At 43.2% G+C, this 23,440-nt stretch overlaps 1 protein-coding gene across 1 annotated transcript in view; it reads right to left on the bottom strand.

The window, feature by feature from the left end:
• Positions 1–22,994, bottom strand: part of RUVBL1 (RuvB like AAA ATPase 1) — a 42,881-nt gene extending 19,887 nt beyond the window's left edge. Inside the window, exons 1-5 of the mRNA XM_032149876.2 lie at positions 22,766–22,994; positions 18,525–18,611; positions 12,094–12,226; positions 4,011–4,162; positions 802–891 (exon numbers count right to left, since the gene is read on the bottom strand). Of these exons, the coding sequence (XP_032005767.1) occupies positions 802–891; positions 4,011–4,162; positions 12,094–12,226; positions 18,525–18,611; positions 22,766–22,906 (603 nt within the window). The 5' untranslated portion in view covers positions 22,907–22,994. The remainder of the gene's footprint in view (positions 1–801; positions 892–4,010; positions 4,163–12,093; positions 12,227–18,524; positions 18,612–22,765) is intronic.
• Positions 22,995–23,440: the final 446 nt, after the last annotated feature.

The following is a 23,440-nucleotide window of genomic DNA, read 5'->3' as shown; positions in this document are numbered from 1 at the left end:
GAAACATGAGTGCCTGGTGAGTTTTCACTGCCAAGTCCCCAAATGGCACAGGGCTAAGTGAGATAAAGGTCTCAGTTCCCACTGCAGGCCTGACAGCCTACTTGACAAACTCCAAATATGCCCCACTCCCCTGCTGCCAAGAGAAGGGAGCTATCTGCTCATCGCTGGGCTCCAAAAACTGGGTTGAAAAACACCTGATACTTTCTCCCAAAGTCCTTTTTCCCTTCTTTCTTTTAACTGTATGCAATTCCTGATAAAGGGCAAATCCAGTAGATTAACTGGAGGCGGAGGAGCTGCTCAGACTCTTTTGTAGGTGGGTGATTTATTGTATGATATGAAGTATTATGCCCATCCATTAAACAGTGAGGAACAGTGTACAGGACCCTGAAAATCAGATAGAAAAGAATGCCAACGAATGCAGCGTTCCTTCCCACATGCATATATCTTGGGAAGAAAATACCAAAGAGATAAAAGGAAGATTAAATACACTGCACATTTCAATTTGAAAGTGACTAAAGTTGTTTTGGTTTCTCACCCTGTCCTCCCCCTCTGAACAGGTTTTAGTATTTTTTCTAACAGACTGTCTGTTTTAATCACGAGAAGGTTAAAGAATGAAGATAAAGGGAAGGCAAACTTTATTATACATAAAGGGCCACTAGTTGACCTTCCATCAGCTTCATAACAGACACCAGCCCCTCCCCACACACCCCACACCCTCTGAAGAAAGCAACTCCCTTGTCACTTAGGTTTTCTCATGTCAAACAAATCAGGGACAATGCTGTGTCCCAAGGAAGGCATTACCTTCACGGCCCCACTGTTGGCTTCAATGTAAATCACATCTCCAGCCTCTACTCGCTCTTTCTGCAAACTTTCAAAAATGCTGGGGTCCAGCTAAAAAAGAAAATGTAAATCAGAAGTGTAATACATATTCCATTTCCTTCTGACACCATGTAAGGTACCTTTCCATAAGGGATCTGAGGTAGCTAGCAGGTGCATGGAGAAAGCCTGTTTTGCGTGTTCATGTATACTGGGACCTGCAGGAGTGTGAATGCATGAGTACCACACAACAGACTGGCTGGGGGACTAAGCACACCAGGGAGAAAATAGGGGGGGCAGCATACCTGCATCCCTATGTAACAAGCATGAGAGGGACACAGGGGACACCTACTCTCCTCTTTCCCTTGATTCCAAAGGCTGTAAACTGGCAGCGGCATTTTTATAAGGATGGCCCTGGCTGCCCTGAGACAGGTGGGCCCAGCCCCCACTGTCCACAGGACCACAGGCCCTATCACCCCTCTTGAGATCATCATCCCTACTTCACTCCTTCATTCGCCTCACCTCAGGTGGGGTGGAACTTTCCACAACTGAAGTACGTGCCAGCACCTACTTACCAATCTCAAGGCTGGCATCTTGCAGGGCCTATGATTTTGGATAAGGTTCTCAGTTCTAAGTTTCCTCATCTATACAACAGCACCCAGGTGCAATCACAGATGTACACAGTAATTCAAAGAAAAGCATAAATGAGAATCTTTCCCAAGCCTTTTGATTCACATCCCAGTGTTTGTGCCCTTGGGTCTGCCTGCTTATATCTCCAGGAAAGGAAATAAGCAGATTTGGGGAACTGTTGCTTTTCTCCAGATTCTGGTGACCCTCAGTGATTAATATTCTAGGACAGCTGCCTTTGTAAGGATTCTGTAGTTAAACACGAGTTTCTCGAGGTCTTCATGGAGAGCTATGTTATATAATGTAGCTATGGTGGAAAAAAACTTGGGCTTTGCCCAAACAAAATTAAAAAGTAAAAACCCAGGGCTTGGTGAAAGAAGCCAGATACAAAAAAAGACATACACTGTATGTTCCATTTATATGAAATGTCCAAAAGAAGGCAACCGAAAGTAGATTAGTAGTTGCCGAGGGCTATAGTCGGAATGGGGAATGACTGTAAATGAGCAGGAGGATTCTTTTTGGGGCAATGAAAATGTTCTGAAATTAAGATTGTGGTGATTGTACAACCGTGAAAATACATTAAAATTCCTGGAATTGTATACTTAAAATTGGTGAGTTTTATTTAAAATGCTATCTCAATAAAGCTTTTAAAAAACTACCACCACAGCAGCAAACCCAGGGTTCTGCCTCTCCTTAGCTGGGTGGGGACGGCAGCCCCTGGCGGAACTGCTGTGAGTCTGTGCGCCTAAGGACAAAAGTGGGTGAGGCCCCCAGGTAAGGCCTGGCAGGAAGGGGTCATGAGTACTAATGGCGTTCTCATTGTTAGGACTCAGAAGACTCCTTCAGACTTGAATATCCACCAAGTATTTGAGCACCTTCTATCCAAATATCTTGTACATATTCTAAAAATACCTAAAAGTATTCATTTTGGAAGAAAAATTTCATCTTCTCCTCTACATTATTTTTGTAAAGAAACTGTACAAAGCAGCATTACAAACAGCTGAAATTTAAACTGTACGCCTCATTTTATCTGTCCTACATTGGAGAATATACTTCTTTTTTGCCTCAAGCATTTTTATACCGGTTAATTTCCCAAATGAATTGACTGAAGATGTAATTACTGGAAAGGTGGCAGATGCTACTGAGAAATCTAATTAATTCAGAATGGAAGTGACGAGGGGTAGGTATAAAAGAGATATTTGCAGAGGCAAGCTCCTGAGATGGAAACCCTGTTAGGAAAAAGAAAAATGGCCCTTTGAAGAAGTGACATTTTTATGATCTCCATAAAGCAGTGACCAAGAAACAACCTTAGAGAATCAAAGAACCATAAAATCGTAGAACAGAATAAAAATGGAGAAATTATATAGTCAATCTCCTGCAGTTTATAGATGAGAAAACTGAGTCCCAGAGAGCTCAACTGACTTCCAAAGGTCACACAGCAAGCTGGTGGGCAGACAGTACAATGGTTAGGACTCAGAGGGTCAGCTCTGCCACGTGACTGGCTGGATGATCCCAGGATAACTATGTAACCTCTTTATGAGCCTTCATCTGTAACATGAGGGAAATTATACACACATACACACCACGCAAACATATACACATATAATGTTATGAATGACAATAAATGTTTGCTGAAGCACTTAGTCCAAGGCCTGACACATACAATAAATGACAGCTATAATGATAATATTTATTAATAATAATAAGGCAAAGCCTAAAATCCAGACTGCTCCATTTCTCCAAGTGAAGGCTCTCACGATAACATTAACAGCTATCATTCATTAGGTAACTAGGTGCCACACCCAAAGCCATAACCCTGAAAGACAGGCAATTATTATTCCCATTCAACAAATAAAGAAACTACTACTCAGAGATTAATGCCACACAGTTGTAAGTAACAAAGCCAGCGATTCCTTTAGGACTTAAGACTCCAAAACTCATGCTCTTCCCCTAGAAACTCTACTGCCTCCATCCTAAAGACTTATAGGACAGGTGGCTGAGGAGCATCTTTGAGGGCTATCCAGTGTCACCATTCTGGCCTCTCCACAAAGCCCTGTACTAAGCAGAACCAGCCACTGAAGTGACCACAGGTTCCTGACACAAGCAACTGCAGTCAGGATTCTCATGTGGCCCCTGGGAAGTCCATCCATCATCTTTATACAACTCTTATTTGATTAATCAATGCTGCTTCTATGAGCACGGGCACTGATAACTGGAAAAATTAATGCCCAGGTTCAGACCCAGCCCAGGGTATTTGATGCATGGTCATAATATGGGACATGGGATGGCAGAAGTAGTTTCTTGACTTAACCACACAGCTCACATTTTAACATGCAGAGTTTCCTAGGAGTAAGTAAGAAAAGAGCTATCTTCCTTGAGTCCTCCTATGTGCAAACCCTATGCTAGGTACTGCTTTATACACACAATATCCTCAACCAGTTCTGTGAGAAATCAACACCTGTAGTGCACAGGTCAGGAAACTGGGATGCAGAGAGGTTACACCACCTGCCCAAAGCCACACAGTGCTAGGAGAATCGAGAGAAAAGAGGCCATAAACATGTACTCACTTTCAACTGTTTGGTTCCTTTGGCTGTTTTGAGTCCTATGATCACATGGCTAATGGTTTTGCCATATCCTCCCATGGGATTCTCTGTCTCACACGGAGTTAGCTCTGTGACTTCACCTTCATAAACTTCCTTAGTCTCCTTTATTCGCAGCCCTGGAAGAGGTGGCAGAGGGGCCATGGTGAGAAGAAGAATCTTTTCTCTCACACTGAGAGCCCAAAACTTCCATGTCACCAGAACTGACAAATCAACCTTAATAATGTACATTCCAGGGTGTCATGATGGGTAAAAAGGCAATACAAACATATCAATGTAAATTAGAGGTACTATTAGAAATGCAACTTTTTTTTTTTTTTTTTTTTTGAGACAGAGTCTCGCTCTGTCACCCAGGCTGGAGTGCAGTGGCGAGATCTTGACTCACTGCAACCTCTGCTTCCCGGGTTCACTCCATTCTCCTGCCTCAGCCTCCTGAGTAGCTGGGACTACAGGCGCCTGCCACCACGCCCAGCTAATTTTTTATACTTTTGGTAGAGACAGGGTTTCACCAAGTTAGCCAGGATGGTCTCGATCTCCTGACCTCGTGATCTGCCCTCCTCGGCCTCCCAAAGTGCTGGGATTACAGGCGTGAGCCACCGCGCCCAGCCTAGAAATGCAACTTTTTAAGGGAACTTTCTAGGTTCAAATCCAGAACTAGATAGGCAAGTTGTAATTCTCAAAATTGTCTGCTCCATTTCCAAGAGGGTGAAATTTACCTTTAGCCTTTAATTCAGTCTCTGAACCCACACTATTCTATTCCACCAGAACAGTGGCTATCAAAACTCCTGTAGCCTTGTTTCCTGAATTTTTGACTCTCAAAGGAAATCTTTAAATCAGTGGAATAACTCACTACACACCCTCTGACATTATCAAGCCTGAGCAGGGCATACTAAAATAATTAGGTATCTATGTCAACAGTAGGTGACACTCAACCCTGCCAGGTGTTACGGGCCTCTGGCTCTCACTGCATACTCCAAGAAGAAATACCCAGTTGTCATGCATTATTTGCAATGTGTTGCTCTACAATTTTCTTTCTTTTTTTTTTCCTTTTTTCTTTTTTTAGATAGAATCTCGTTCTGTCACCCAGGCTGGAATGCAATGGTACGATCTTGGCTCACTGCAAGCTCCGCCTCCCGGGTTCAAGTAATTCTTCTGCCTCAGCCTCCCAAGTAGCTGGGATTACAGGCGTGCAACACCACATCTGGCTAACTTTTGGGGTTTTTTTGTACTTTCAGTAGAGATAGGTTTCACCACGTTGGCCAGACTGGTCTTGATCTCCTGACCTCAGGTGATCCACCCACCTCGGCCTCCCAAAGTGCTGGGATTACAGGTGTGAGCTACCATGCCCAGCTGCTCTACAATTTTTCTAAGGCCATAACAACAAAACCAATTTCCAAAGCACCTTACATTAGAATATTGCAAATAAAGGTAAATTTCTCTCCGAATTCTAAACATCATCCACATTAGCTCTTTAATAAACCTTTGTTCATTATCCAAGAATTGTTGTTAAATTAACTTTTAGAACGTGATCTCTATGTTCATTACATGCTTTTGCATATAATGGTTCTGCTTGCTGAACCACTCTTTTTAGCTTAGGCAACTCCTCCTTGCAGACTCAGTTTAAAACTTATCCCTTCCCCCTTCACACATTCTTCTTCCTCATCCTCCAAATTGTCCCCATGGTGACCTGTGTTTCCACTGGCACAGCACCAGCACACAGCAATGCCATAACTTGCAGACCTTGCCTACCCCTCTGCAGACTGCCCACACCTGAGCTGAGGGCATAGCACATTGGCAGGTAGAGTGAATGGATGAATGAATGAAGTCACTAAGAGTGAAGGGGTTGTCATTAGGCAGATTATCTATTAATAATACCCAAGAAACGAACCTGCAGATACATTTACATGTTCTATATGGTAATGGCCTGAGAACTCTAAGGAGTCAGCCATGTAATGTTATAGCCTGTATCACTGTAACACCCTCAACCTCAGCACTAAAAGCCAGGCATAACTGAAACTATACTGTTAGAAATCAAGACTACCATTAACTTGGGGAAGCAAGGATGGCAACTGGGAGTGGACATGAAGGGTGCTTTGGAGTTCTGGCAACATTCCCTTTTTTTGATTAGCTGCTGGTTTCACAGGTTTTTACTTTATAATAATCCACCAAGCTATGCATTTATGTTCTGCACACTTTTCTGTACATATGCACAAAATTACCAAGTCTACTTTAAAAAAAAATTTTAAGTAAATAATACCTGGGACCCGGTGAAGTAAGACCACGATGGCCTAAGTTTAGGAAATACTGCTCTAAACCTCTGCTGGAGCCTATGGTCATGGTTCTCAACCTTTAGGTCCACCTGAGGGTCCCCTATAATGAATCACGCCCTGGCTGTACCCAGATCACTTGCTTCCAAATCCCAGGGGATGGGCCCCTGCCATCACTATTAGTTTAACATTCCCCCCATGATTCCAAAGTGCAGACACAGTTGAGATCCAGTTATCTAAAGAATAAATGAAAAACTATTCAACTCACAAATGTGGAGACATAAACTAGTTCTGATGGCAGGGTGGCTTGATAAGGCTTTGGTGTTCTCACCATTAAGCTACCTCCGTTCTGATATGGAAATATTCCAATGGCACTAAGAAACAGTACCTATAGTGTCAGGTACGCTCTGTAACTTCTCACTTTTAAATGTGGTCATTATCTTATCATTGGGCTGTTTGCCTTCTCTACCCCAGAAACCCAGTCAGAACAAAGACACTCAGATATTAAAGTTACGGAAAAGTTTTACTCTACCTTCATTCTATCTGATAGCCTATAAATGGAAGTGTTGGAATAGCCCCAAAAGAGAGGACCCATTTCATTTGTGCTTTACAAAATTCTTAGTTCCTAAACATTAATCTTAGATGAAAATTCTCCAAACAACATGAATATATCAGAACATTGTGGTAAACTTAGAAAATCCTGTACTTTTAAGGTGAACTTTGATTTTTTAAAATCAAACCTTTTATATCCCACAGCGATAAATTCCTTCAAATGGAATGCTTACTTATATTTACTGTTAGATGGATATAGCATGAAATTCCTCAAGGAGGGGAAGAAAGACATTCCCGTCTCTCATTAGCCCCACATTTGTTTAGAAGTTGCTCTGTGCTGACAAGCCGGCGGGGGACGTGGGTGATGGACAATGAAACCGGCTGTTAGCCAGGAAAGGGGCTGAGCTGGCGCTATCTCTGGCAACGACAACACAAATGACACAGGTTTCATCTGCTGGCTCAGGTTTCTAAATCCCTGACAGGGACCTTCATCACATCAAGGAAATAGCACAGACTCCCTGCTTTTTATTTCTGGTCGGCTTATTGCTTCCTCCCCATCCCCTCTCCCAACTTCACAGAATTCAAAGGCAGAGGAAGATGGGCAGGGTTCCTTTTTGAAGATAGTCAATGGCCTGCCTTTTTATTCTCTGGTAGGATCAAGAAATTTTCTTTTCACTTCGCTGCCATCAAAAGAATGGTACTGTCCACTCCCCTCAAAAATGGCAAATTACAAAACAGATGCCAAGGAACTTACCTCTATTTTTCTGAATTTTAAAGCATTTAAGTTACCTTTAAGCAATGCAAACACATACACCCATGTGAAAGCCAGTTTTCACAGATTTTATCAATATCAGAAACACATTTTTTAAGTAAATAGAAAGAACATTTTTAAAAAAATACTCGGGCCAGGCGCGGTGGTTCACGCCTGTAATCCCAGCACTTTGGGAGGCCAAGGTAGGTGGATCATTTCAGCCCAGGAAACAGATTGCAGTGAGCCAAGATCATGCCATGTACTCCAGCATGGGCGACAGAGTGACACCTTGTCTCAATTAAAAAAAAAAAAAAAAGTACTCAGACATTTGAACCAGTTGTAACATCTTACTGTTCATCTCATCTTTATTATGAGTTAAATAAAACCATGGGCACATGTTTAAAAAAAAAATACTCAGAAGATTTTAAACCTTAAAGGAGTCCTGCGAGTCATTTCCACTGCGATTCCAAATACAATGTAAAAATCCACAAAGTACACTGCATGTAATTACATGGGCTGAATCTTGCAGATATAGACGCCGAGCTAAAGAAGCAAGACACAAGGAACATATAAAGTATGATTTAGATAAAGTTTAAAAAGGGCAAAATTAAGCCCCATGGTTTAGAGATACACACATGGGTGTACAAGGTTATGATGATCACATAAACCATTCCCACACAATTATGGCACATTGTGGGTCCCACCTGGGAGAGGAAGGGGTTGTGACCAGGGAGGGACACATGTCTGAGGTGCTGGCCGTGCTCTGTTCCTTCGGTGGTGACTGTATAAGCCTTTGCTTCATAATCAATTAATGTTTTACATACTCTCTGTAAGTTTGTAATATCTCCATTTAAAACTGGCACTGGGATGGGTGTAGTGGCTCACTCCTATAATCTCAGCACTCTGCGGGGCCAAGGCAAAAGGATTACTTGAGGCCAGGAGTTCAAGACCACCTGGGCAACATAGTGAGACCCCATCTCTACAAAAACAATTTTTTTTTTTGAGATGGAGTCTCACTCTGTAGCCCAAGCTGGAGTGCAGTGGCGCAACGTCACCTCACTACAACCACCACCTCCCGGGCTCAAGCGATTCTCATGTCTCAGCCTCCCGATTTTTTTTTTTGAGACAGGGTCTCACCATTGCCTGTGTTGAAGTGCAGTGGTGTGATTTCAGCTCACTGCAGCCTCGACTTACTGGGCTCAGGTGATCCTCCCACCCCAGCCTTCCGAGTAGCTGGGACTACAGGCACACGTCACCACACCCAGCTAATTTTTGTATTTTTTGTAGAGACGCAGTTTCGCCATGTTCCCTGGGCTGGTCTCGAACTCCTGGGCTCGAGCAATCTGCCTGCCTTTGCCTCCTAAAGTACTGAGATTACAGGCACTACCATGAGCCACCAGGCCTGGCCTCTCTGTAAATTTTTTTTTTTTTTTTTTTTTTTTTTTTTTTGAGATAGAGTCTCTCTGTTACCCAGGCTGAAGTGCAATGGCACAATCTCCACTCACTGTAACCTCCACCTCCCAGATTCAAGCAATTCTCCTGCCTCAGCCTCCCAAGTAGCTGGGATTACAGGCGTATGCCACCATGCCCCGCTAATTTTTTGTATTTTTAGTAGAGATGGGGTTTCACCATGTTGGCCAGCCTGGTCTCGAACTCCTGACCTCAGGTGATCCACCGGCCTCGGGCTCCCAAAGAGCTGAGATTACAGGCATGAGCCACCGCACTCGGCCTACATACAATTTTTAAAAAAATTAGCTGGGTGTGGTGATGCACACCTGCTGTCCTAGCTACTTGGGAGGCTGGGGCAGGAGGACCTCTTGATCCCAAGGAGTTGAGGCTGCAGGGAGCTATGGTTACACCACTGCACTTTAGCCTAGACAACAGAGTAAGTCCCTGTCTCTAAAAAAAATTTAAAAAGAGAAAAATGTTTTAAAAATAGATAACTTAAATAAAATAGGCACCAAACCTAGGCATGATGGTGTGCACCTATAGCCCCAGCTACTTGGGAGGCTGAGGTGGAAGAATCACTTGAGCCCAGGAGTTAAAGGCCAGCCTGGGCAACAGAGTGAGACTATGGCACTAAAACAAAATAAAATAATTAAGATAATACCAAAAATTCCAATATTTCATGGCAAAAATAATATATTTCCAGGCAGAAATACTTTGCAGTTTTAAAAATATTCAAATCATGGCACTGAGGAAGTGTTAAAATTATAAAATAAAAATAAATATATTCCAAGTAACACAAAACTTAGCCTCTGGACGCAGTTCATAATCTCTCTGGTTTAGACCAATAGTCACAAACTTCAATGCTTATGGTGACCTGGTCAGAAGGACCCTCTCAGCTCCGCCTGCTGTGGGAATGAAAGCTGCTTCAAGGAGGCAGAAATGAGCACTTTATGACACTTCCCTATTGCTAAATATTGACAACTAGCTCCAAATTTAATACTTCATAAACCAAACAACATATGTCTATAGCTCAGGCATATTTTTTAGCTAAAGACTTCTGTTTTCATATTTTTTAGCTAAAGACTTCTGGGATTACAGGCATGAGCCAGGCACGGTGGCTCATGCCTGTAATCCCAGCACTCTGGGAGGCCGAGGCAGGCAAATCATGAGGTCAGGAAATCAAGACCATCCTGGCCAACACGGTGAAACCCCATCTCTACCAAAAATACAAAAATTAGCTGGGTGTGGTGGCACGTGCCTGTAATTCCAGCTATTCAGGAGGCTGAGGCACGAGAATCACTTGAACCCAGGAGGCTGAGGTTGCAGTGAGCTGAGATCACGCCACTGCACTCCAGCCTGGCGACAGAGACTCTCTCTCTCAAAAAAAAAAGACTTCTGTTTTCTAACTGCTTCAAAGTCTACCGACTTCTCTCACTCACTCAGAAGAACTTTCCTGAGCACCCACTATGTGCCAGGAACTGTGTCTACAAAGATAAACACTGACCACTGTATCCCCAGGAGACGCTGAGTAAACACCCAACCTGCTCCCTCCCATTCTTCCCCATCTCCAAAAATGGCCAAACCTGGGAATTTTCCTCGACTCCTCTCTTTCAGCCCCACATCTAACCCTTTAGGAAATCCCGTCAGCTCTACCATGCAAACACACCCAGAATCCAACCACTTTGCACTTCCACTGCCACCACCCTGGTCCAAGCCACTACTTTGTCCTGCTCAGACTCCTCTCTGCCCTCACCCTCCTTACTATCCACTCCCAACCCAGCCGGAGGGGTCTGGTAAAAGCAAAACCAGAGCCCAGGGATACCAGCACCCTCTAACTGCTTCTCCTTTAGTTCAGTGTAAAATCAAAAGCCTTAACCATGGCCCTACCTGATCTTACTCCGAAACTAAACTTCATCAGTCTTTTAAGTTTCATCATTTCCTCGAAGTTTTCTGGTAAATTTCCTTCTTAAGAATATTTACTTTGGTTTGACAATGAAAGGGCCTGGAAACTGGTACAGGCACTCTGACTAGTGTTCATAACCCACGACTCAGAAGGCAAATCCTAGAAACATACTCGCACATGTGCACAAAGACACATAAAAGGATGTTCCTAGTAGCCTTGTTTTTAAGAGTAAAAGCTGAAAATAAATCTAAATGTTCAAAAAACAGAAATGGCTTAATAACTGGATTTTTATGCAACAGTTAAAAGAAATAAGCTATTTCTATAAGCAGATCTGAGGGAAACTAGGATTTGCCCAGTGCTGTACCAGCAGAAATGGGGCCCAAAGACTGCCCCAGAAGTCCCAGCTAGCAAAAGGCAAAAATTCGAAAGAGAAGCCATTTTCTTCTCACAGCCAATCTTCAGAGCAACGGCTCTAGAAATGAGACAGATGTCGGTTCAAACTAGTTCTGCCACTTACTAACTGGGTCCCTAGCAAGTTATTTAACTTTCAGAGACTGTTTCTTCAAATGCAAAATGTAGATTGATAATCTCCCCTCAGGGGAGGGAAGGCCTGGCTCATCACAGGCACTCACTATGATAGCCCGAGGCCCTAAGGGTTAGGCGCCATAAGCCTCTAAGCGCTGCCAGTCCCCACACAGTCTCCTCACTCTATGACAGGCCACAACTCTTCTGGCTCGCCATCCAGGACCAGGGGCATTCTGGCCACATGGCACACAAAGATTCTGGCTTGAGTCCAAAACCTTTTCAGTGGATAGTCATCTCTAATAGCAAAATAAGACTTCCAGGAAAATATGACTCATTTAAAAAACACTTTTAGACACATCTATTTATTGCATGAAGAAGCCCAGGCTCACAGCTAGGGTCCATAGTTGCTCCAATTGCTAACGCACTTCAATTAGAAAAACTGGGGTTTTGTTTTGTTTGAAAAATAATGCACTACTAAGTGCCAAAAGAAAAATAGCAGTGCCACGAATACCAGTCATAAAGGCATCTTCACCACAAAGAGGCTTCGGTGCACAGGCTTCAGGAAGTGAGACCAACTCCTCCCATAAATGTGACACTACTTACCAATGGCCCTGCGGAAGTTCTCCATCAGCACCTCTGTCTTCTTGATCTCAGTTGAGTAAACTTCACTCCCCACCATTGGGCAGAAGGGGACCTTACTACCCAGCTCCTGAGCAATAGCTAGAGCCAGAGCCGTCTACAAAAGAAAGCAACGGAAACACAGTTCACAGTCCTGAAAACATGACAGTTCAGAAACACATGCTACAGAACCACCAGGAACGAGGAACATCTAGTCCTACCGTTTAGCATGTTTCACACAATAAACGTTTGATGACTTCTGTGGACAGTCAATTTAAATCATAAATGGCATCTCTTATCTTCCCTATAATTACAAGTTATCATTCACTCAGACTTACCCAGTGCAGGCCCAACTCCAAATGCCTCACATGATCCTCACAACCAGCCTATGAGACAGACACTAGTATTCTCCCCATTTTACACATGAGAAACTGAGAGACATTAAATAACACAACGTAAGTACCATAATCTAGAAAATGGCAGCGCAGATTTAATCTCTGGCAGCAAGACTCCAAAGATCATGTTATCATAATTAGAAGAGTCTACTCTTCAGTATCCACAGGGATACCAGAATCCATGGATGTTCAAGTCCTGGTATAAAATGGCAGGGTATTTGCATATAACCTATGCACATCCTCCTGTTACTTTAAATCATCTCTAGATTACATACAATACCTAATAAAATATAAATGTTATATAAATAGTTATTATATTGTTATTTTTAAGTATATATTATTTTTGTTATTGTATTTTTAATTGTTTTTTTCCTGAGTATTTTTGATTTGTGGTTGGCAGAATCCACACACGTGGAACCCACAGATAGGAAAGGCCAACTTTATAGTCATCCAAAATTGTTCTCTCAATATCAGTACGTGGCTCTGACCTAATTGCTCAGAATACATCACTGGATCTTTGAGATACCTGCTTTCTCTTTTTACAAATACAGGAAAACACCAATCTACAACCCATCAGAAATAATGAAGGAATGAATGAATGGATTGTTCATTTTATGTTATGTAGCCCACAAAGAGTGAAGAAGGATACCTCAAGTAGGATTTTGAAGCTATGAGTTGGTCTTAACAAGTTACACTTAAACAAGCCCTGTGGTAAACTACAAATTGATTTTTGATAAGATAATTACAGCTGGCAAATGCTAAACAGAACCAGACTTCACAGGTATATGGTCAAATGTCAAGTATGGCAAGCAAATGCTTTAAAGTTGGTACAGAACTGGGCAATGCCATGGCCTTTGAATGCCATTTTCATCTTTCCTCAACTCTGAAACAGGAGCACGAGTAAGGCCAGCTCCCCGGGTATATGGGCTAAGACAGAAAACAATCTTGTTACTGAAGAACAAAGTGAAACTCTGAGATGGTGTCTTAAAATTAACAGTCAAGGTTCCTCTCAGATTTTCTTTTCTATGCCCTTTTGGTGATAGTTTTGAGGTAGTAAAATCTGGTAGAGAATCAGTGTATAGCATAGTATAAAATGCACTAGCCAGGAACAGAAAGATTTAGTGCTCGTTCTGCCACTAATTTTCAGTGTGACCTTGGGCACTCAGCAAATCTCAGGTGCCCGATTTCTTCATCTGTCAAATGAAAGTACTAAAGTGCCATGCTAGATCACAAGTGGCAAACTCGTTGCTTACAGCCTGGTTCTGTTTGGCCTGCAGTCTCACGGTGACCTTCTGCAAGGCCGAGCACCTGGGGCTCACGGCAGCCGCGCCACAGTGCACCCAGCCACTTCCCTCATCCCCGCTGCCTGCCTCATTAGGCATCTGCACTTGTGAGCTCAAGGCTGATACCTTGAAAACTGGTATTCTTCTAAGAGCAAAAGAAAAAAATCTTTGGAACATGAAAGGGCATAATGAGAGGAGCAGCACTCTAAAAGCAGACTCCCCGTGGGGCCACAGGCTGGACAGGACCACCCATTCCCAGTCACTCCTCTTTCTCTTCCTTGTATCTCTGCCAGTCCCAATTCCCTACCCTCAGTTTTGAACTTCAAAGACAGTGACCACATCCAATTCAATGGCACTCTCCCTCCCTTTACCTAATACAGAAGAGATGAACATACTTCCATTAAAATATGATAAATACTTGGTTAAAAAAAAAGCTTCAAGTGTGTCTCATTTCCTCCATTTAAAGACTTCCAGAGGGAAAGTATATGACATGGCTACTATTCCTACACCTACTACAGAGTGCTGCATAGACCTCATCGAATCTCCCCAACTAGCCTATGACCTTGATCATCTAGTTTGTATTTTATAGATTAAGAAACAAACTCAAAAGTTACCAACACACCCAAGGTCAAACCGCAAGCAGCAGCACCAGGATGCAAACCCCAATCTCCAAAGCCATTATTTTTTTGTCCTCACCCCATGTGAGTGACAAGTGGCACAAAAAAAGAGGTTGTTGCCAAAAGAAGGTTAAAGAAATCTCTATTTTTCAATCTCATCTGAATATCTCCTTTTTCTAAAACCCAAACCCATTATTAACAGTGTGAGGTCCTCAAGAGTGGAAATGCATATGAACCATGCATTTGCATCTCTAAAATAAGCAGTATTTCTGCCTGTCACCCAGGTAAGTTGACTAAACTTTGGGACCCTGCAGCAAACCATTAAGCAGAAGTCACCAAATTCCTTCATACACATTGGAAGGGAGTGGACAAACTTATAAGGTAATACCACAGTGCTGAGCACTTCTCATATTTCCTGGGAGGAAGGCAATACAGTATCACCAAAAAAAATGAAAGACATATGCTTCTAGCAATATGGCACACTGGGTCCACAGAAAACCTCTCCTCTTACAAAACACCTAGAATTGAATAAATAATAACATTCAGAGCAGTAAACTATTTGCCTTGAAAGTTCAGAGACTGTGGATACAAGAAAGCTCAGCAAGGTATAGCACTTAAGAGAGAAACCCCTGAGTAAAATCAGGACCGGGCGCGGTGGCTCACGCCTGCAATCCCAGCACTTTGGGAGGCCTAGGCAGGGGGATTGCTTGAGCCCCAGAGTTCAAGACCAGCCTGGGCAACATGGCGATACCCCATCTCTACGAAAACTACAAAAATTAGCCAAGGCGTGGTGGTGTGCACCGTAGTCCCAGCTACTCAGGAGGCTGAGGTGGGAGGACCACCTGAACCCAAGAGGTAGAGACTGCAGTGAGCCGCGATCACTGCACTCTAGCCTGGGTAACCGACCACTGCACTCCAGCCTGGGCAACAGACTGAAACTGTCTCAAAAAACAAACAAACAAACAAAAACCTTACAATTAAAAAAATAAACATAAAAGAGGACTCTTGAAGGGCCACACATGAGTAAAAAAGGTGGGCCATAACAAAATACATCTGGAGGCCAGGCACAGCGGCTCACGCCTGTAATCCCAGCACTTTGGGAGGCCAAGGCAGGTGGATCACCTAAAGTCAGGAGTTCGAGACCAGCCTGACCAACCTGATGAAACCCCATCTCCACTAAAAATACAAAAATTAGCCAGGCACCTGTAATCCCAGCTACCCAGGAGGCTGAGGCAGGGGAATCGTTTGAACCCGGGAGGCAGAGGTTGCAGTGAGCCAAGATCACGCCACTGTACTCCAGCCTGGGCAAGAGAGTGAGACTTCATCTCAAAAAAAAAAAAAAAAAAGACATTATAACTTATAACAATTTATGCAGTATGTAATCTCTGATTGCATTTTGATATTCTGGTGTTTTTTAAAAAGCCAAAAACTGAAACAACTTGGAAAGATGTTTTCTGATTTCTATCATCTATATTTTCTTTTCATTAAAACAATTTAACTTCGTTATCTTTGAAAGCACATTTGTTAACTGCTCATGAAATCATATGATGAGCTGCCAGGCTCATCTTTGTGATTTCTCTACCACAGTTGATATGGTTACCTACTCCTTTCTTTAAAGGTTCTCCTTTCTTGGTTCCTGAGACACTATTCTCTCCCTGGCTCTGCTCCTCATTTTTTAAAAATTAATTAATTTAATTTTTAATTGACAAAAATTGGGGGAATATAATAGCATTAGCAAGGTGGGTCTGATGATGGCATCGTGGTCATGTAGGAAGACATCCTTACAACTTACTGTCAAGTGGCTCAGAAATAAATAGAGAAAAAGCAAATGTCACAAAATATTTATAACTGGCTATCTAGGTATAGGGTATAGAGGGGCTCATCACACTATTCTTTCAACTTTTTTGTAGGTTCCAAACTTTTCAAAATGAAAAGGAAAGAAATATTCAATAGATTGGATTAATCAGTCACTTAATCATAGCTTAAGAGACAATTAGACTGGAACAAAGATCTAAAAGAAATTACCCATAATTTAGCAGAGTCAAAAAGATAACAAATATGAGAGGGTAAAAGACAAAGAGGCCAAAACGAGAAGCTCTAGCCCAGGGTTTCTCAGCTTGGCTCCGTGACGTTTGTGGCCAGATAATTACTTATTATGGAAACTGCTCTGTGCACTACAGGATGTTTAGTAGCATCCCTGGCCTCTACCCACTAGATGCCAGTAGCACCCCCAACCAAGTCGTGAGAACCAAAAATGTCACCAGACATTGTCAAAGTCCCCTGGGAGGGCAAAACTGCCCCAGGTTGAAAACCACTGCAATCTTAACCTCATCTCACTGGAGTTCCAAAAGGAGAGAACAAAGAGAATGGGGAAAGGCAATAGCTGAAGAGATTAACGCTGACAATTTTTTTTTTTTTTTGAGACGTAGTCTTGCTCTGTCACCCAGGCTAGAGTGCAATGGCGTGATCTTGGCTCACTGCAACCTCCACCTCCCGGGTTCAAGCGATTCTCCTAAGGCTGACAATTTTCCAGAATTGAGCAGAGACATAATACTCAGATTCAGAAAGCACAATTAGCATTAAGCAGGATAAACAAAAATTAATCCACTCTGACATATCACAGTGAAACACCAAAACCAAAAATATCTCAAAAACATGCAGAAAGAAGACTCAAAACCCTCAAAATTAGACTTCTCAAAAACAACAGAAGCCAAAGGAGCAAATAACATTGAAAGAGAAGTACTGTGAAACAGTACTGAAGAAAATATCTGTCAACTGAATTATATAGCCAACATAACTCTTTTTCAAAACAAGGGCAACATAATGAATGCAAATCTGAGAGACTTTCCCACCAACAAACTTCTAGAAGGAATTTCTAAATTATTTACTTTAGGAAGAAGAAAAATGGAGGGAAAGAGAAGGTCTAAGATATAAGGAATAGCAAGCAAATAAATGGTAAATGCACTGGACAAGCTAATGTTGCCTGGAGAGAGGTAACTGAAGCTCACATCTGTATGGCACTTAACAGTTTAAAAAAACTGTTCACAATTTGCTTTTACATAGGAAGAGAAAAAACTGTTCACAAATATAGCACTTCTTCCTCTTGTAAGATGCCAACATAAGATACACAATCAGTAATCATTTCAAAATTATAATGCAAGTCATTATCTTACAAGCAATCAGCTTAATAATCGCTTGAAATAGGCAGAGTATGCTTATGCTTAGAAAAGTTAAGGGACCTGCCTCAGGTCTCATAGCAAGTCAATACCAGAGCTGGAATCTAAAGCCCATTTCTTTTCACACACAACCCCAAGCTTCTACTCCCCCACATCAAGCGGCCCTTTTGAAGAATAAGAAAGCTCAAATTGGGAACTCTGGTGAGATTCAAGTATCTGGCCAGTCCCCTCACAAATCCCAAGAAGCCACATGGTGTCCTCTGCCTGAAAGGCCCTTATCTTCCCTGCAAAGCCAAATCGTCTCCCAGCTCTGAAGGGAAAATGTCAAGTCTCAACCCTTCCAGCTGTACCAGCCCACAGTGCTGCCTCCTTAAATTCCAGCTGCATTTAATATTAGTCAATACCTCAAAGCTGAGCATTCATACTGAGTCCTCTTGTGCTGTCATGATTTCCTTTCTTTCTGCCCTGGAGAGACTGTAAGCCCCTTGAAGATAAAAATCATGTCTCTAATTCTTGTTTTCCTTTTTTTCATCTCCCACACAGCCACAATAGCGATGGGTAAAGCTAGCACTTGGAAGAATGCTTGTTGACTCATTTTTTTGTCCCCTCAAGTGAGATGTCACTCAGAAGATCTTTATGAAGCCCTAGGCCAACAGAAATGTATTTCCACAGCAAAGGAGACTTGAAAGAGATAAAGGACAAATTCTAGAGACAATGAGACCCCTTCAAGGACTTCATTCTCTCTTCTCTGGAGGTAGGCCAGGATAATTTGAATTTTAGAAGCAGGGATTTTAGATACACAATTGTATTATTGCATATTAGTTTTAAAAACATACATATAACCCATTTAGCTAAACAAAGACTAGTTAAGACATGAATGCAATTTGGCTTAGACACTAGGATCATTCTCTTGGGTGGATTTAAAAAATGAGAGAAAAAGAGTACCTTGCCAGTTCCAGGAGGTCCTGCCAACAAGACAGCTCTTCCAGCCATTTTCTTGCTTTTGATTAATTCTACTATGACGCCACATGCCTACACACCACAATGGAAAGAAATAATAAATCAATATTAAAATGTTTCACAAGGGGAAAAAACTCAGTCCCTGGCCTACACAATTCACATACTCATCCAACTAACACTAAGTGCCAGTGTATTGCAGACACTGCTCTAGGTGCCAAGGGTAATGGAGGCAAGGCAGAAAAGCCTTGTACTTGTGGAGCTCATGTTTTAGGGAGGGAGACAAACATACAAACGTTGCACATGTAATCTTCATCGCTACTATGAAGAAAAAGGGATGATGAGAGAGAACAAGTGGCTAGAAAGCGATCCTGGAGTGTCTTTCTGATGACATTTAATTTGATATGTGAACCTCTGGGAGGAGCAGGAGTCAGCGTTCCAGGCAAAGAAAACAGCAAATTCAGAAAATCCAAAGCAGAAACGAGCGTGGCACATCCAAGGGACAGAAAGGTTGCAGTGACCAAAGTATAGTGAAAAAGACCACGGAGATGAGGTTGAAGAGGCAGACAGGAGCCAGAATGCAGAACAGGAACTTACAGTCTGTGGTAAAGTTTGGATTTTATTCTACATAAATAATACGAAGCCACTGAAAAGGTCTTGAAGACTATGTGTCATGCTATGATTTCTTTTTAAAAGATGGTGCTGGCTACTACTGTGTGAAGAATGCACAGTACGAGTATAAGTGGGAACACTGATTTTTGGCCCAGGGTACAGGGATAGACGCCAGGGGCCCAAATACCTCTTGAAGTTGGGAACAAAACTGTGTTTATGTTCATATACACGTTTTTTCCAGGGAAAGGATCCATAGCTTTCATCAAATTCCCAGAGTAACCTACTAAGGGGTAAGAATCAATGACATAGAGTAATAGCTGGCCATCAGTGAACACTGTAAATACTGAATGTGAAGTTAAACCTATGGCACTATTAGATCCATTGAATATGTTTTGAATCCTCAAGGTTAAATTACTTTATCATCTGTTAGTATATTTTAAATACATTATAAATCTCTGAATTTTATTAACCATTTGCAGTACACATGTGTGTATATATACAAACACATATTCCATAAATGGGCTATAGATCTTCATATATTTTAGAATATTTGACTATAAGGGGGGAACACTGAGAAAGTTACACTAGCTGAGCATCTATATCTCAGGACTACATAATATAAGCTTTGCTACACTGATTTAATAACTGAATACGTGACTATCTAAAAGGTGATCTTCTCTCTGGGCAGTGACCACACTGTGCCAGAGTCTTGTGAATACATCTTATCTCTTCTACCTCTATTCCTCATGGACTGTGAAGTACCTTGGTCCCACACTAATGGCAGCCCCTCAAAAAATAGGTAAAGACTACAGGCGCCTGCCACCACGCCCAGCTAATTTCTTGTATTTTTAGTAGAGACAGGGTTTCACCATGTTAGCTAGGATGGCCTCAATCTCCCCACCCTGTGATCCGCCTGCTACTCGAGAGGCTGAGGCAGGAGAATGGCATGAACCCAGGAGGTGGAGCTTGCAGTGAGCTGAGATGGCGCCACTGCACTCCAGCCTGGGCGACAGAATGAGACTCCCTCTCAAAAAAAAAAAAAAAAAAAAAAAAAATGATGTAAGGAATGTGTGTGGGTATGCTATATTCATCCCATTTCCACTTCAGTTACCAAAGCACACTGCCCTTAATAGAACCTAGAAGATATTCTTCAGATGCTACTTTACTTTTCTTTTCGCTTTTAGATGGAGTCTCGCTGTCACCCGGGCTGGAGTGCAATGGCGCAATCTCAGCTCACTGCAACCTCTGCCTCCCAGGTTCAAGTGATTCTCCTGCCTCAGCCTCATGAATAACTGGGACTACAGGCGCATACCACCACACCCGGCTAATTTTTGTATTTTTAATAGAGACAGGGCTTCGTCATGTTGGCCAGGCTGGTCTCGAATTCCTGACCTCAGGTGATCCACTTGCCTTGGCCTCCCAAAGTGCTGGGATTACAGGTGTGAGCCACTACGCCCAGCCCAAATGCTATATTTCTAAATAGATAAAAAACCTAGCCAGGCGCATTGGCTCATGCCTGTAATCCTAGCACTTTCGGAGGCCGAGGCAGGTGGATCACCTGAGGTTCAAGACCAGCCTGGTCAACATGGTGAAACCCTGTCTCTACTAAATATACAAAAATTAGCCGAGCGTGGTGGTGGGCGCCTGTAATCCCAGCTACTCACGAGGCTGAGGCAGGAGAATCGCTTGAACCCAGGAGGCAGAGGTTGCAGTGAGCCGAGATCGCGCCATTGCACTCCAGCCTGGGCAACAAGAGCGAAACTTCATCTCAAAAGAAAAAAAAAAAAAAAACTACTATGGTCTTTCCATACAACCCTGTCATATCATAATCCTCAGCACTGAAGCTCTTTGGGAAACTCAAGGTAGAAGAGACTTTACAAACCTTGGATATGTGCTTTTATTTACAGACCAGGACCTCTTCCATCCATTCTCCCTCAATTTCCACTCCAACTTCTCTCAGGTGAGATAAGCTTGAATTCTAACATTTAAAAAGAATTGGAAGGGTCTTTAAAAGATCACCTAGTCTAACTCTCATTTTTCAGGGAGGTTACTGATGTGACCAGAGTCACACAAGAACCTGGTAGCTGAGGTGGGTCTTAGGCATACAGCATCAGTTAAGAGCATGGACTCTGGGTTTAAATACATAGACTTTAGTTAAAATACTGGTTCTCACACTCACCAGATGAGTAACCTTGGACCTACTTACTTGACCTCTATGAACCAGAATTTCCTCACTTGAACAGAGTTCATACTAGTCAATGGCACACAGGTTAAAGGGTGTAGGGGTAAAGTGTAGTGATGCCTGCAATACACCTTGAAATGTAAAAGTGGATTGGGAGAGGGACAGATGAAAAGATATACGATAAAGCAGCAGAGTAAAATGTTAATTATAGAATTTAGGCACACAGGTATTTACAAGTCTTTCAACTTTTTCTGTTGTCTGAAAACTGTCATACTAACGCGGGGAAGAGACAACTAATACGTTGGGTATGACAAGGCAATGGACATATAGCTACTTTAGCACAGTGCTTGGCACATGGAAAGCACTCAACCAATGTTAGCTACTTGCAGTACTAGCTGCTTAGTAAGACAGGGTCAAACACTTCCTTTTTGGAAAGATGATGCTCAAAATGGAAACCTGAGGCTTTTCTTTGAGCTCTTTCTATTTAGAAAAATCAGGCTAAGAGGCAGTAGCTTAACTTTGTATTAGGTGAAGATTTTTGTAGAAGCTAAGGCTCTCCAAAGGCCAAGATGCATGGCTGTGACCTTGGAGAACAGCAGGCAGAGAGGGTGGCTGTATCATCATAGAGCACTGATTTGGGAGTCAGAAATACACGTGGGTGCAAACCCCAGCTTTACCGTTACTAAAACGAGTGTCAAGAATATAGGTGAAGTGCCCTCTCCCCAACTCAGTATTTTCACCTTCCAAAAAATAATAATGTATGTGAAAGTACTTGGCATCACCAGCACTTAGAAAAAGGAGATTTAATTGGAATGGTCAAAAAGGATGCTTGGAGGGGTGGATAAACCAGATTGCTCTTCTCCATAATTCCCACTTCGCTCCCTCAGCTCCCGGGTCCTAGGAACCAAAATGAGCTTTTAAAGTTTAGTCAATTCCCTACTTTAAACGGTCCCATAGCCTGCCACTGCGTTCACAATAAAATCCAATTTCCTGACCGTGGCCGACAAAGCCCTGCAGTAACTAACCCCACCAAGATAAAATAATTATTTTTGTTTATTGATGTACTCGTTTATCGTCTCTCACTACACTAAAATGTAAGCTCCTATCTTAATTCCCGCTGTATCCCAGTGTCGCGAATAGAGCCTGGCACGGATTAAGGGGACGGGGTTGTGTGGGTTTACATCAGCACTTGTCCATGAGTTGGCAAACCGTCAATTGCCCCCAGTGGGTCGTCACTAGTTATCCTGGGGCGGCCCCTCACCCAGCTCCAGGGCGGCGCCCCTCCCCGAGCCCCTGGCCCATTTTCACTTCCCTGAGGAAACTACGGCGGGAGACCCGTGGCGCGCGCATCCCGCCCCGAGCCACCGACTTCAGCAGCTCTCTCGCCGCAGCAGCCCTGCTTGCAGCCCCCAACTCCCTGGTCCGCTGGCCACACCTCTCGCGCGTTCTCCTGGCCCACGAGCCCTGAGGCCGCCTGCTTGGCCAAGCCGCTCTCGTCCAGCCCCAGCCCTTTCACGTGGCTGTGGGAAGCGATGCGCTGCGTCTTCGTGGTGCTCTTCACCTCTTCAATCTTCATTTTGCAAACGCCGGGAGCTAAAACCAGCGTAGAAAACCAGCAGCTAGGACAGTCCGCCAGGCGCCTGAGTTACCATGCGGCCGTTACTAGGGCAATTTGCAAAGGCCCGCCTAGGTCGGCTTTCCATTGGTGGAAGCGGGAACGCCTCCGCTCTCCATAGGCTCACGGCTGCGCCCATCGCGGCTGCTGCTAGAGCTCCGGTCACCCACTTCCGGCTGTGTCTCTGGGTTGGCTTCCCCCGCAGCCGGCGCTTCCTGCCCAGGCTGGGGTCCGGAGCACAGTGGGACCACGCTCCGGATTTGATCTAGAGCTAGGGCGTTTCACGAGGCAGTGGCCCCCGGGTACCACTCCTAATCCTTCCGTCCTATCCATTAGCACATTTGAACGTCATACTCTTACGCGAAGCTCAAGTTATTATTTCCGTTTTGGAAACAGAAGAACTGAGGTTCAGAGCTTAAACTGGGATTGGTTACTAACCAGTGTTTTCTGACTCCCAGACCTTTATATCTCCCTGGAAAGGCCCAGCTCAACCCA

Source organism: Hylobates moloch, unplaced genomic scaffold, assembly GCF_009828535.3.
Source record: "Hylobates moloch isolate HMO894 unplaced genomic scaffold, HMol_V3 SCAFFOLD_4, whole genome shotgun sequence".
In the NCBI taxonomy this organism is placed as follows: Eukaryota; Metazoa; Chordata; class Mammalia; order Primates; family Hylobatidae; genus Hylobates; species Hylobates moloch.
Note: the sequence above shows the minus strand (reverse complement) of the source record. Positions and strands in the feature narration are given on the sequence as shown.